A 14,494-nucleotide genomic window follows, 5' to 3' on the forward strand; every position below is an offset into this window, starting at 1 on the left:
TTTTTTTTTTTTCTTTTCCAAAACCAGCTCCTGGATTCACCGATTTTTTTGAAGGGTTTTTCGTGTCTCTATTTCCTTCAGTTCTGCTCTGATCTTAGTTATTTCTTGTCTTCTGATAGCTTTTGAATTTGTTTGCTCTTGTTTCTCTAGTTCTTTTAATTGTAATGTTAGGGTGATGATTTTAGATCTTTCCTGCTTTCTGACATGGGCATTTAGTGCTATACATTTCCCTCTAAACACTGCTTTAGCTGTGTCCCAGTGATTCTGGTAGGTTGTGTCTTTGTTCGCATTCATTTTAAAAACTTAGTCATTTCTGTTATTTACCCAGCTAATAATTTCGTTATTTACCCAGTAGTCATTCAGAAGCAGGTTGTTCAGTTTCCATGTAGTTGTGTGGTTTTGAGTGAGTTTGTTAATCCTGAGTTCTAACTTGATTGCACTGTGGTCCAAGAGACTGTTATGGTTTCCATTCTTTTGCATTTGCTGAGGGGTGCTTTACTTCGAATTATGTGGTCAATTTTAGAATAAGTGTGATGTGGTGCTGAGAAGAATGTATATTCTGTAGATTTGGGGTGGAGAGTTCTGTAGATGTGTATTAGCCCTACTTGGTCCAGAGCTGAGTTCAAGTCCTGAATATCCTTGTGAATTTTCTGTCTTGTTGATCTAATATTGACTGTGGGGTGTTAAAGTCTCCCATTATCATTGCGTGGGAGTCTAAGTCTCTTTGTAGGTCTCTAAGAACTTGCTTTATGAATCTGTGTTCTCCTGTATTGGATGCATACATATTTCAGATAGATAGCTCTTCTTGTTGCATTGATCCCTTTACCATTATGTAATGCCCTTCTTTGTCTCTTTGGAGCTTTGTTGGTTTAAAGTCTGTTTTACCAGAGACAAGGATTGCAACCCGTTTTTTTTTTTTTTTTTTTTTTTGCTTTCCATTTGCTTGGTAGATCTTCCTCTATCCCTTTATTTTGAGCCTATGTGTGTCTTTGTACATGAGATGGGTCTCCTGAATACAGCACACTGATGGGTCTTGACTCTTTATCCAATGTGCCAGTTTGTGTCTTTTAATCGGGGCATATAGCCCATTTACATTTAAGGTTAATATTGTTATGTGTAAATTTGATCCTGTCATTATAATGCTAGCTGGTTATTTTGTCCACTAGTTGATGTAATTTCTTCATAGTGTTGATGGTCTTTACAATTTGGTATGTTTTTGGAGTGGCTGGTACTAGTTTTCCCTTTCCATATTTAGTGCTTCCTTCAGGAGCTCTTGTAAAGCAGTCCTGGTGATGACCAAATCTCTCAGGATTTGCTTGTCTATAAAGGATTTTATTTCTCCTTCGCTTATGAAGCTTAGTTTGGCTGGATATTAAATTCTGGGTTGGGACTAGGAGGTTCCAAGATGGACAAATAGGAACAGCTCTAATCTGCAGCTCCAAGTGTGACCAATGCAGAAGACGGGTGATTTCTGCATGTCCAACTGAGGTACCAGGTTCATCTCACTGGGGCTTGTCAGATAGCAGGTGCAGCCCATGGAGCAGGGCGGGGCATCGCCTCACCCAGGAAGCCAAGGGGTCAGGGAATTCCCTTTCCTAGCAATGGGAAGCCGTGACAGACAGTACCTGGAAAATTGGGACACTCCTACCCTAATACTGCGCTTTTCCAATGGTGTTAGCAAACAGCACACCACAGATTATATCCAGCGCCTGGCTTGGAGGGTCCCACACCCATGGAGCCTCACACAATGCTAGCACAGCAGTCTGAGATTGAACTGCAAGGCGGCAGTGAGGCTGGGGAAGGGGCATCTGCCATTGCTGAGGCTTGAAAAGGTAAACAAAGCAGCCTGGAAGCTCCAATTGGGTGGAGCCCACCGCAGCTCAAGGAGGCCTGCCTGCCTCTGTAGACTCCACCTCCGGGGGCAGGGCATAGCTGAACAAAAGGCAGCATAAACTTCTGCAGACTTAAATGTCCCTGTCTGACAGCTTTGAAGACAGTAGTGCTTCTCCCAGCATGGAGTTTGACATCTGAGAATGAAAGACTGCCTCCTCAAGTGAGTCCCTGACCCCCGAGTAGCCTAATTGGGAGACACCTCCCAGTAGGGGCCGACTGACACCTCATAGGGCAGTGCCCCTCTGAGACGAAGCTGCCAGAAGAAGGATCAGAGAGCAACATTTGCCGTTCTGCAATATTTGCTGTTCTGCAGCCTCCACTGGTGATACCCAGGCAAACAGGGTCCGGAGTGGACCTCCAGCAAACTCCAACAGACCTGTAGTTGAGGGTCCTGACTGTTAGAAGGAAAACTAACAAACAGAAAGGACATCCACACCAAAACCCCATCTGTACATCAACATCATCAAAGACTAAAGGTAGATAAAACCACAAAGGAGGGGAGAAACCAGAGCAGAAAAGCTGAAAATTCTAAAAATCAGAGCACCTTTTCTCCTCCAAAGGAATGCAGCACCTCGCCAGCAATGGACCAAAGCTGGACAGAGAATGACTTTGATGAGTTGATAGAAGAAGGCTTCAGATGATCAGTAATAACAAACTTCTCCGAGCTAATGCAGGATGTTCGAACCCATTGCAAAGAAGCTAAAAACCTTGAAAAAAGATTAGACGAATGGCTAACTAGAATAAACAGTGTAGAGAAGTCCTTAAAGGACCTGATGGAGCTGAAAACCATGGCACAAGAACTACATGATGGATGCACAAGCTTCAGTAGCCAATTTGATCAAGTGGAAGAAAGGGTATAACTGATTGAAGATCAAATGAATGAAATGAAGTGAGAAGAGAAGTTTAGAGAAAAAAGAGTAACAAGAAATGAACAAAACCTCCAAGAAATATGGGATTATGTGAAAAGACCAAATCTATGTCTGATTGGTGTACCTGAAAGTGACAGGGAGAATGGAACCAAGTTGGAAAACAGTCTGCAGGATATTATCCACGACAACTTCCCCAACCTAGCAAGGCAGGCCAACATTCAAATTCAGGAAATACAGAGAATGCTACAAAGATACTCCTCGAGAAGAGCAACTCCAAGACACATATTGTCAGATTCACCAAAGTTGAAATGAAGGAAAAAATGTTAAGGGCACCCAGAGAGAAAGGTCACGTTACCCACAAATGGAAGCCCATCAGATTAACAGTGGATCTCTTGGCAGAAACTCTGCAAGCCAGAAGAGAGTGGGGGCCGATATTCAACATTCTTAAACGAAAGAATTTTCAACCCAGAATTTCATAACCAGCCAAACTAAGCTTCATAAGTGAAGGACAAATAAAATCCTTTACAGACAAGCAAATGCTGAGAGATTTTGTCACCACCAGCCCTGCACTAAAAGAGCTCCTGAAGGAAGCACTAAACATGGAAAGGAATAACCAGTACCAGCCACTGCAAAAACATGCCAAATTGTAAAGACCATTGAGGCTAGGAAGAAACTGCATCAACTAACGAGCAAAATAACCAGCTAACATCATAATGACAGGAACAAATTCACACATAACAATATTAACCTGAAATGTAAATGGGCTAAATGCTCCAATTAAAAGACACAGACTGGCAAATTGGATAAAGAGTCAAGACCCATCAGAGTGCGGTATTCAGGAGACCCATCTCATGTGCAGAGACACACATAGGCTCAAAATAAAGGGATGGAGGAAGATCTACCAAGCAAATGGAAAACAAAATAAGGCAGGGGTTGCAATCCTAGTCTGTGATAAAACAGACTTTAAACCAACAAAGATCAAAAGAGACAAAGAAGGCCATTACATAATGGTAAAGGGATCAATTCAACAAGAAGAGCTAACTATCCTAAATATATATGCACCCAATACAGGAGCACCCAGATTCATAAAGCAAGTCCTGAGTGACCTACAAAGAGACTTAGACTCCCACATAATAATAATGGGAGACTTTAACACCCCACTGTCAACATTAGACAGATCAATGAGACAGAAAGTTAACAAGGACATCCAGGAATTGAACTCAGCTCTGCATCAAGTAGACCTAATAGAAATCTACAGAACTCTCTACCCCAAATCAACAGAATATACATTCTTCTCAGCACCACACCACACCTATTCCAAAATTGACCACATAGTTGGAAGTAAAGCACTCCTCAGCAAATGTAAAAGAACAGAAATTACAACGAACTGTCTCTCAGACCACGGTGCAATCAAATTACAACTCAGGATTAACAAACTCACTAAAACCGCTCAAATACATGGAAATTAAACAACCTGCTCCTGAATGACTACTGGGTAGATAACGAAATGAAGGCAGAAATAAAGATGTTCTTTGAAACCAATGAGAACAAAGACTCAACATACCAGAATTTCTGGGACACATTTAAAGCAGTGTGTAGAGGGAAATTTATAGCACTAAATCACCACAAGAGAAAGCAGGAAAGATCTAAAATTGACACCCTAACATCACAATTAAAAGAGCTAGAGAAGCAGGAGCAAACATATTCAAAAGCTATCAGAAGGCAAGAAAAAACTAAAATCAGAGCAGAACTGAAGGAGATAGAGACACAAAAAACCCTTCAAAAAATCAATGAATCCAGGATCTGGTTTTTTGAAAAGATCAACAAAATAGATAGACTGCTAGCAAGACTAATAAAGAATAAAAGAGATAAGAATCAAATAGATGCAATAAAATGATAAAGGGGATATCACCACCGATCCCACAGAAATACAAACTACCATCAGAAAATATTATAAACACCTCTATGCAAATAAACTAGAAAATCTAGAAGAAATGGATAAATTCCTGGACACATACACCCTCCCAAGACTAAACCAGGAAGAAGTAGAATCCCTGAATAGATCAATAACAGGCTCTGAAATTGAGGCAGTAATTAATAGCCTACCAACCAAAAAAAGTCTAGGAGCAGATGGATTCACAGCCGAATTCTACCAGAGGTACAAGAAGGAGCTGGTACCATTCCTTCTGAAACTATTCCAATCAACAGAAAAAGAGGGAATCCTCCCTAATTCATTTTATGAAGCCAGCATCATCTTGATACCAAAGCCTGGCACAGACACAACAAAAAAAGAGAATTTTAGACCAATATCCCTGATGAACATTGATGCAAAAATCCTCAATAAAATACTGGCAAACTGAATCCACCAGCACATCAAAAAGCTTATCCACCATGATCAAGTGGGCTTCATCCCTGGGATGCAAGGCTGGTTCAACATACACAAATCAATATACGTAATCCATCATGTAAACAGAACCAAAGACAAAAACCATATGATTATCTCAATAGATGCAGAAAAGGCCTTTGACAAAATTCAACAACGCTTCATGCTAAAAACTCTCAATAAATTAGGTATTGATGGGACATATCTCAAAATAATAAGAACTATATATGACAAACCCACAGCCAATATCATACTGAATGGGCAAAAACTGGAAGCATTCCCTTTGAAAATTGCCACAAGACAGGGATGCCCTCTCTAACCACTCCTATTCAACATAGTGTTGGAAGTTCTGGCCAGGGCAATCAGGCAGGAGAAGGAAATGAACAGCATTCAATTAGGAAAAGAGGAAGTCAAATTTTCCCTGTTTGTAGATGACATGAATGTATATCTAGGAAACTCCACTGTCTCAGCCCAAAATCTCCTTAAGCTGATAGGCAACTTCAGTCAAGTCTCAGGATACAAAATCAATGTGCAAAAATCACAAGCATTCTTATACACCAATAACAGACAAACAGAGAGCCAAATCATGAGTAAACTCCCATTCACAACTGCTTCAAAGAGAATAAAATACCTAGGAATCCAACTTACAAGGGATGTGAAGGACCACTTCAAGGAGAATTAGAAACCACTGCTCAATGAAATAAAAGAGGATACAAACAAATGGAAGAACATCCCATGCTCATGGATAGGAAGAATCAACATTGTGAAAATGGCCATACTGCCCGAGGTAATTTATAGATTCAATGCCATCCCCATCAAGCTACCAGTGACTTTCTTCACAGAATTGGAAAAAACTACTTTAAAGTTCATATGGAACCAAAAAAGAGCCCACATTGCCAAGTCAATCCTAAGCCAAGAACAAAGCTGGAGGCATCATGCTACCTGACTTCAAACTATACTACAAGGCTACAGTAACCAAAACAGCATGGTACTGGTACCACAACAGAGATATAGACCAATGGAACAGAATAGAGCCCCCAGAAATAATACCACACATCTACAACCATCTGATCTTTGACAAATCTGACAAAAACAAGAAATGGGGAAATGATTCCCTATTTAATTAATGGTGATGGGAAAAGTGGCTAGCCATATGTTGAAAGCTAAAACTGGATCCCTTCCTTACACCTTATACATAAATTAATTCAAGATGGATTAAAGACTTAAATGTCAGACCTAAAACCATAAAAACCCTAGAAGAAAACGTAGGCAATACCATCCAGGACATAGGCATGGGCAAGGACTTCATGACTAAAACACCAAAAGCAATGGCAACAAAAGCCAAAATGGACAAATGGGATCTAATTAAACTAAAGAGCTTCTGCACAGCAAAAGAAACTACCATCAGAGTGAACAGGCAACCTACATAATGGGAGAAAATTTTTACAATTTATCCATCTGACAAAGGGCTAATATCCAGAATCTACAAAGAACTCAAACGAATTTACAAGAAAAAAAAATCAAACAACCCCATCAAAAAGTGGGTGAAGGATATGAACAGACACTTCTCAAAAGAAGACATTTATGCAGCCAAAAGACACATGAGAAAATGCTCATCATCACTGGCCATCAGAGAAATGCAAATCAAAACCACAATGAGATACCACCTCACACCAGTTAGAATGGCAATCATTAAAAAGTCAGGAAATAACAGGTGCTGGAGAGGATGTGGACAAACAGAAACACTTTTACACTGTTGGTGGGACTGTAAACTAGTTCAACCATTGTGGAAGTGAGTGTGGCGATTCCTCAGGGATCTAGAACTAGAAATATTGTTTGACCCAGCCATCCCATTACTGGGTATATACCCAAAGGATTATAAATCATGCTGCTATAAAGACACATGCACACGTGTGTTTACTGCAGCACTATTCACAATAGGAAAGACTTGGAACCAACCCAAATGTCCAACAATGATAGACTGGATTAAGAAAATGTGGCACATATACACCATGGAATACTATGCAGCCATAAAAATGATGAGTTCATGTCCTTTGTCCTTTGTAGGGACATGGATGAAGCTGGAAACCATAATTCTCAGCAAACTATCACAAGGACAAAAAACCAAACACTGCATGTTCTCACTCATAGGTGGTAATTGAACAATGAGAACACATGGACACAAGAAGGGGAACATCACACACCAGGGTCTGTCATGGGGTAGGGGGAGTGGGGAGGGAGAGCATTAGGAGATATGCCTAATGTTAAATGATGAGTTAATGGGTGCAGCACACCAACATGGCACATGTATACATACGTAAGAAACCTGCACATTGTGCACATGTACCCTAGAACTTAAAGTATAATAAAAATAAATAAATAAATAAATTCGGGGTTGAAAATTCTTTTCTTTAAGAATGTTGAATATTGGCCCCCACTCTCTTCTGGCTTGTAGTGTTTCTGCAGAGAGATCCACTGTTAGTCTGAGGGGCTTCCCTTTGTGGGTAACCCAACCTTTCTCTCTGGTTGCCCTTAACATTTTTTTCATTCCAACCTTGGTGAATCTGACAATTATGTGTCTTGGGGTTTCTCTTCTTGAGGAGTGTCTTTTTATTGTTCTCTGTATTTCCTGAATTTGAGTTTTGGCCTGTCTTGCTAGGTTGTGGAAGTTCTTCTGGATAATATCTTGGATAGTGTTTTCCAACTTGGTTCCATTCTCCCCACCACTTTCAGGTCACCAATCAAATGTAGGTTTGGTCTTTTCACATAGTTCCATATTTCTTGGAGGCTTTGTTTGTTCCTTTTCATTCTTTTTTATCTAATCTTAATGCATTATTTTATTCAATTGATCTTTAATCTCTGATATTCTTTCTTCCGCTTGATCTATTCAGTTACTGATACTTGCGTATGCTTCATGAAGTTCTCTTGCTGTGTTTTTCAGCTCCATCAGGTCATTTATTTTCTTCTCTAAACTGGTTAGACTACTTATCAATTCCTCTAACCACTTTTCAAGGTTCTTAGCTTACTGGCATTGGGTTGGAACATGCTCCTTTAGCTCAGAGGAGTTTGTTATTACCCACCTTCTGAAGCCTACTTCTGTCAGTTCATCAAACTCATTCTCCGTTCAGTTTTGTTGCCTTCCTTGCAAGGAACTGTAATCCTTTGGAGGAGAAGAGGCATTCTGGTTTTTGGAATTTTCAGCCTTGGTGTGCTGGTTTTTCCTCATCTTCATGGATTTATCTACCTTTGGTCTTTGATGCTGGTGACCTTCAGATGAGGCTTCTGTGTGGACTTACTTTCTGTTGATGTTGATGCTCTTCCTTTCTGTTTGTTAGGTAGTTTTCCTTCTAACAGTCAGGACTCTTTGCTGCAGGTCTGTTGGAGTTTGCTGGAGGTCCTCTCCAGATCCTGTTTGTCTGGATATCAGCAGTGGAGGTTGCAGAACAGCAAAGATTGCTGCCTGCTCCTTCCTCTGTAAGCTTCATCCCAGAGGTGCACCCACCAGATGCCGGCCGGGGCTCTCCTGGATGAGGTGTTTGTTGGCCCCTGCTGGGAGGTTTATCCCAGTCAGGAGGCTCGGGGGTCAGGGATCCACTTGAGGAGGCAGTCTGTCCTTTAGCAGAGCTCGAGCACTGTGCTGGGAGATCCACTGCTCTCTTCTGAGCCAGCAGGAAGGAATGTTTAAGTCTGCTGAAGCAGCAGCCACCCCTTACCCCAGGTGCTCTGTCCCAGGCAGATGGGAGTTTTATCTATAAGCCCCTGACTTGGGCTGCTGCCTTTCTTTCAGAAATGCCCTGCCCAGAGAGGAGGAATCTAGAGAGGCAGTGTGGATACAGTGGCTTTGCGGTGCTGTGGTGGGCTCCACCTAGTTTGAACTTCCCAGTTCCTTTGTTTACGCAGTGACGGGAAAACTGCCTAGTCAAACCTCTGTAATGGTGGATACCCCTCCCCATACCAAGCTCGAGAGTCCCAGGTCAACTTCAGACTGCTGTGCTGGCAGCAAGAATTTCAAGCCAGTGGATCTTAGCTTGCTGGGCTCCCTGGGGTTGGGATCTGCTGAACTAGACCATGTGGCTTTCTGGTTTCAGCCTCCTTTCCAGGGCAGTGAACGATTCTGTCTTACTGGAGTTACAGGCCAGTAAGTACCCCACTGGGGTATGAAGAAAAACTCCTGCAGCTAGCTCGGTGTCTGCCATAATAGCCACCCAGTTTGGTGCTTGAAACCCAAGGCCCTTGTGGTGTAGGCACCCAAGGGAATCTCCTGGTCTGCAGGTTGCGAAGACTGTGGGAAAAGCATAGTATCTGGGCCAGAATGCACTGTTCCTCATGGCACTGTCCCTCATGGCACTGTCCCTCACAACTTCTCTTGGCTAGGGGAGGGAGTTCCCTGACCCATTGTACTTCCCTTGTGAGGTGATGCCCCATCCTGCTTCTGCTCGCCCTTTGTGGGCTGCACTCACTGTCTAACCAGTCCCAATGAGATAAGCTGGGTACCTCAGTTGGAAATGCAGAAGTCACCCACCTTCTGCATTGATCTCGCTGGGACCTGCAGACTGGCACTTCTCACGCTTAAATCATATATTAGCTAAATATAAAACACTTTAAAAATACTACCTCATTTCTTCTTGAACCATATTGATATTAACAAATCTTCTGTTCATCTTCTCTTGTTATTGTTGTCTTTCTCACTCTGAAATTCTTTAGAATTGTTCTTTAATCTTAGGTATTATTCATGTATTGATATTGAACATAGCTATTCACAATAAATTGTTTCTTTGCTGAGAAATGCCATGCCTGAGGCTCAGGTGCACAGACCCTGCCTTAAAATGAGGCTATAACATGAGAACGTGTAAATCTCCCCTGTTCCCACCATGAGCCTTGAACCAAGTAACAAACAACAGCAATCTATTGCCAGGAAAGGTACAGGCACATGGAAAATTTAAAGTCTGTGGTGCACTGAAGGTAACTATAGTAACACTAACAGCCAAATCTAGGTCAATATTGACTCAACCTACCATGCCACTACCTGAACAATGTGGCTGAAGAAAAAGTATGCTAATTTCCAGGTATAACTACTATATACCTCAGTCTCTAATTTCTTTTATACACATATCTGGTATTCAATTAAAAATTATGAGACATAAAAATAAGCAAGATTAAGAAAAGTCATGTTGCCAAGAGATAAAGCAGTCAAAAGAACAGACCCAGAGATGGCCAGATGTTGAAATTATCAGACAGGAATTTTTTTTTTAAAAGTATGATTAAAATGTAAAAGATCTAATGTTGAAGGAAGAAACCATTCATGGACAAAGAGGGAATTCCAGCAGAGAGATGAAAACTATAAAAAGGTCAATGGAAATGCTGGAAATAAAAACCACAATATCAAATATGGGAATTCTTTCAATGGGCTTACAGCAGACTGCATGCAGCAGAGCAAGGAATCAGTAAATTGGAAGACAAGTCAATAGAAATCAACCAAACAGAAACACAAAAAGAAAAAAGAAAACAAACAAAAAAGAACAGAACATCCAAAAGGTGTAGGAAAATATATCTATCTAACATTTCTAGATGTGGGTTTTCACTTTTTGTCATGTTTAATACTCAAGGATCCTATTCAATCTTAGGTCTCATATTTTCTCTAATTCTCTGAACTCCTAGGCAATTATTTCCTGAAAGATTTCTTCCCCTCTATTTTTACTGTATCTTTCTGGAGGTTCTGTTATATGAACGTTAACCTTTCAATTTTTATTCATCTTTCAACTATATACACACATTTCTGTATTATAGAAACATATTTGTTGTATATTTAAAATACATAATATTTAACCTCTTTAGCTCTTCCTGATGCATTCTGAGAGTTCCTTGACTGTTGTTATGGCTCTCACTAATCTGTTATACAGCTAACCAATCCAGCATTCAACCCATCTATTATGTTATTTTAACTAATACATTTTTTTTTTTTTTACTTCTGACCTCCAGTTGTTGTTTTTTTAACTGATTCTTTTTGCTTTGTTTCCAGTACTGCAACTTTACTGGGTTGCACTTCTGATGAATTTAGAAGTGTGAATCTGCAGAGGGAGTAGTCACTCTTCAAAGCAGGTCACTTGTGTGTTAACAACTTATATCTACTCTGGCACTGTTCTTTTTCTAAGTGTGGTCTCTCTTTTTTTAATCATCTTGGTTTAAGATTTGAAGGGGGGTGGCAGTAGGAGAAAATATGTTTTTACCTACTCCCTAACCTAGTTAGGCTTCCCTGCCAATGGGACATTTTGTTGTTGCCCCTGGCTGTGCTGTGGTGTGCTAACTGGCAAAGGATGGACAATAGCCCATTCAGAGTTGAGTTGATGGGGAATGTACACACCTAAATATTTTCTTCCACTTTATCTCCTATTCATGGCATCCAGGGTTGTTCAGGGTTGCTGCTTCCTCTTGTTGGGATCTAACCATCTTACGTCACACCTCAGGGATTTATAACGATTTCTATATTGGTTTGATGAATTCGAGATTGGTTTCAGAGAGAGAATTGGGAGCCTGTGCTAATCTGCCATCTTACCAAAAACTGCATAAAACTAGTATTTGAATGTAGGGATTCTGACTTCAGAGACAATTCCAATACCTTATCTATAATACTATATGATTTTCTGAATTTGTTTATCCCTCCTTAACATATGTTTTACTACTTTTCATGATTATGCCTTTGTGTGATTATAACTTACACCTGGAATTCTGAACAGGTTTTTTTTCACTATTTCTAACTCTAAGAATCTTTAAAATACAGTGAAAACATTGTTCTTTAATAGAGACCCTCTAGTGGTTCTTTACAATCATTTTTCCTGTGATCCTTCAACAGTTGTACGATACTAATTTACTTCTGATATGTTCCTCTATAAATGGTTTTTAATTTGTTCCATGTGCAGATCTGTTGTTGGTCCAAATAGACTAAAAATGCCTCCTCTTTGAGAAATTTTCTAAAATCTAATAGAAGGTGATAAATTGGCATTGACTAGCTAAGATGTATCATTGATACGACTTAGAGAAAAAAACTCACTTTGTTCAAATCCTCCATTTTTACCCATGAAGTCAAAGAAAGCATCAAGAATTCTGCAGAGGGTCATGACGATTGTTATGTCCTCCATAGGATATGGCTGAAATTTCTGACGATTCTTTATAAATTGTAGTCCGTCTGGGACACTATTTTTAATCATGAATTCAAGACAATCCACTCCTGATTGACTTATAATTTTAGAAGTTTTCAGAAGCCATGACTTAACATAAGGCTCCCATCCCAGATCAACAGGATCCTAATAATAAAAAGCAAAATATAATCTTATGTAAATAAATAAAAATATGGTATCCTCCTACTTTCTTACTCTCTTTTTACTTCACCACTGTCCTCTGATAAATATGACTTAGAATTGTCATTCATTAAAGGGCAAATGATCAAAGTAGCTTAAGGAATTAACATTCTCTGGAATGATTTGTGATTTCTAACTATGGTCTTACAAGAAAACAGTTGGGGGATTATGTGTAGGAAGGTGTATTGAGGCTATGTGTATGTGGTGAGGGGTACTGCTTACCCAGAAGTAAGCCCTATACTTATATTTATTCATAACATTCAGTTAAGTAGATTAGAGCATAGGGCTAATTATAGCTAATAACTTCATGTATAGAGAACAGAGACTATAGCTAATAACTTCATGTTATATTTTGTACTTCCCTCCCACTGTCTTCATAGTGTGTTTCCCAAGTTCTTAAGAGTCAGAGTGAATATGAAAAGGCCTCAGGATGATTTTCCTCTACTGAAAAAATAATTCATATCAGCAGCCTAACCTGTCTATTTGTTTACTCACAGTTGTGGAAAATACTAACACTCTAATTACTAAGAGTAGTATTAAAACAGTAATAATTAAATTCACATTCAATTCTGGATTATGAGGCTTTGGGAGACACAAAGGTTTGGAACTATTGGGTTCATGCTGCTGGATACAAAGGTAAAAATAAAATAAACATAAAATGCTGTAAATAATAAATAGTTACTATCATAAACAGCATTTCTGCTTTGTTAAAACATTTGTTTTTGAAAGCTTACCATATAGACCATGGCACATCGGCTGACAGTAGCAGGACTGGCCTGAGAGAGACTGTCCACTTCAAAAATCACTCTTATTTTATTAGTTAAAGCTATTCTCTCACTGTTTGCTAGGCACAATGTTCTAGTATCATCTAGCACAGAGTTCAGATTTTCTACCCAAAAGGTGTCCACTGGGCCATCTAGGATAATCCACTGCCAATCAAAATCTGGAGATAAAAATATTTTTATGTAACTAATGTCAGTAATCTTTCATTACAATCTTGCAAATTTTCTATTTTACTTAGAAAATATTTTCTAAGAGGAAAGATATCCTAGAAAACACTAGAGTGAATGTGTTTATATGTAGTCCCTGGTATAACTGAATATGAATAAATATTCATACAGTATACTTAATAATGCTTTAAGCACTGTTTAGACATTCTTAGATTGTTGAATTAGATAATTAACCCTTACAATTTTCTTAGGAGAAACAGCTATAATTTTACCTTTTGCATAATAATATGATTTGTAAGTTTGCCCTTCTACCCCAGAATATTTTTTAGATATATTGCCCTTGGGGAATAGCAAAGGGAAATAGATGTTCTTTGAAGAAATAATCAAACAGAGTTTAAAGTATACTATACTTGGAACCCATTTACTCCTCTTTCCACAGGGTGTTAGTCTATTTGGGCTGCTGTAACAAAAAGCCTTAGACTGGCTAGCTTATAAACTATAGACATTTATTTCTCACAGTTCTGGAGGTTTGGAAGTCCAAGATCATGGCACTAGCAGATTCCTTGTCTGGGGGTGCTATCTTCGTGGTTGACAGAAGGGCACATTCTTCCACATGGTGGAAGGGGTGAGGAATTTCTCTTGAGCTCCTTTTTCAGGGCACTAATGCCATTAATGAGGGCTCTACCCTCATGACCTAATCAACTCCCCAAGGCCCCCTGCCTCCTAATACCATCACCTTGGGAGTTAGAATTTCAACACATGGATTTTGGAGGGACACAAACCTTTAGACCATAGCACACATGGTACACCCACCACTGTGCTCCACAGTTTTAGGAAATCCACTGGTCAGGGTAGGGGAGGTATGAATAGGTCACTATGAAGACAGAAAATAGATAACCACTGAAAAGATATTAAAATATCCCAGAAGAATCCAAGAGTAGGGTTAGGATCCATATAGCCACTACTGCTAAGAGGTGCTCTGACAAATACCTGCCCTAGGAACAGCCTTAAAGTCCCACGAAGGAAACTAATGGTGCCTAATCA

At 39.7% G+C, this 14,494-nt stretch overlaps 1 protein-coding gene across 2 annotated transcripts in view; it reads right to left on the bottom strand.

The window, feature by feature from the left end:
- Window positions 1-14,494, bottom strand: part of DNAH14 (dynein axonemal heavy chain 14) — a 510,612-nt gene that overhangs the window by 205,085 nt on the left and 291,033 nt on the right. For both annotated transcript variants that reach the window (XM_063672417.1, XM_054474368.2), the window contains exons 40-41: window positions 13,235-13,443; window positions 12,194-12,446 (exon numbers count right to left, since the gene is read on the bottom strand). In XM_063672417.1, the coding sequence (XP_063528487.1) occupies window positions 12,194-12,446; window positions 13,235-13,443 (462 nt within the window). The remainder of the gene's footprint in view (window positions 1-12,193; window positions 12,447-13,234; window positions 13,444-14,494) is intronic.

The sequence above is a fragment of the Pongo pygmaeus genome, chromosome 1, assembly GCF_028885625.2.
Source record: "Pongo pygmaeus isolate AG05252 chromosome 1, NHGRI_mPonPyg2-v2.0_pri, whole genome shotgun sequence".
Lineage (NCBI taxonomy): Eukaryota > Metazoa > Chordata > Mammalia > Primates > Hominidae > Pongo > Pongo pygmaeus.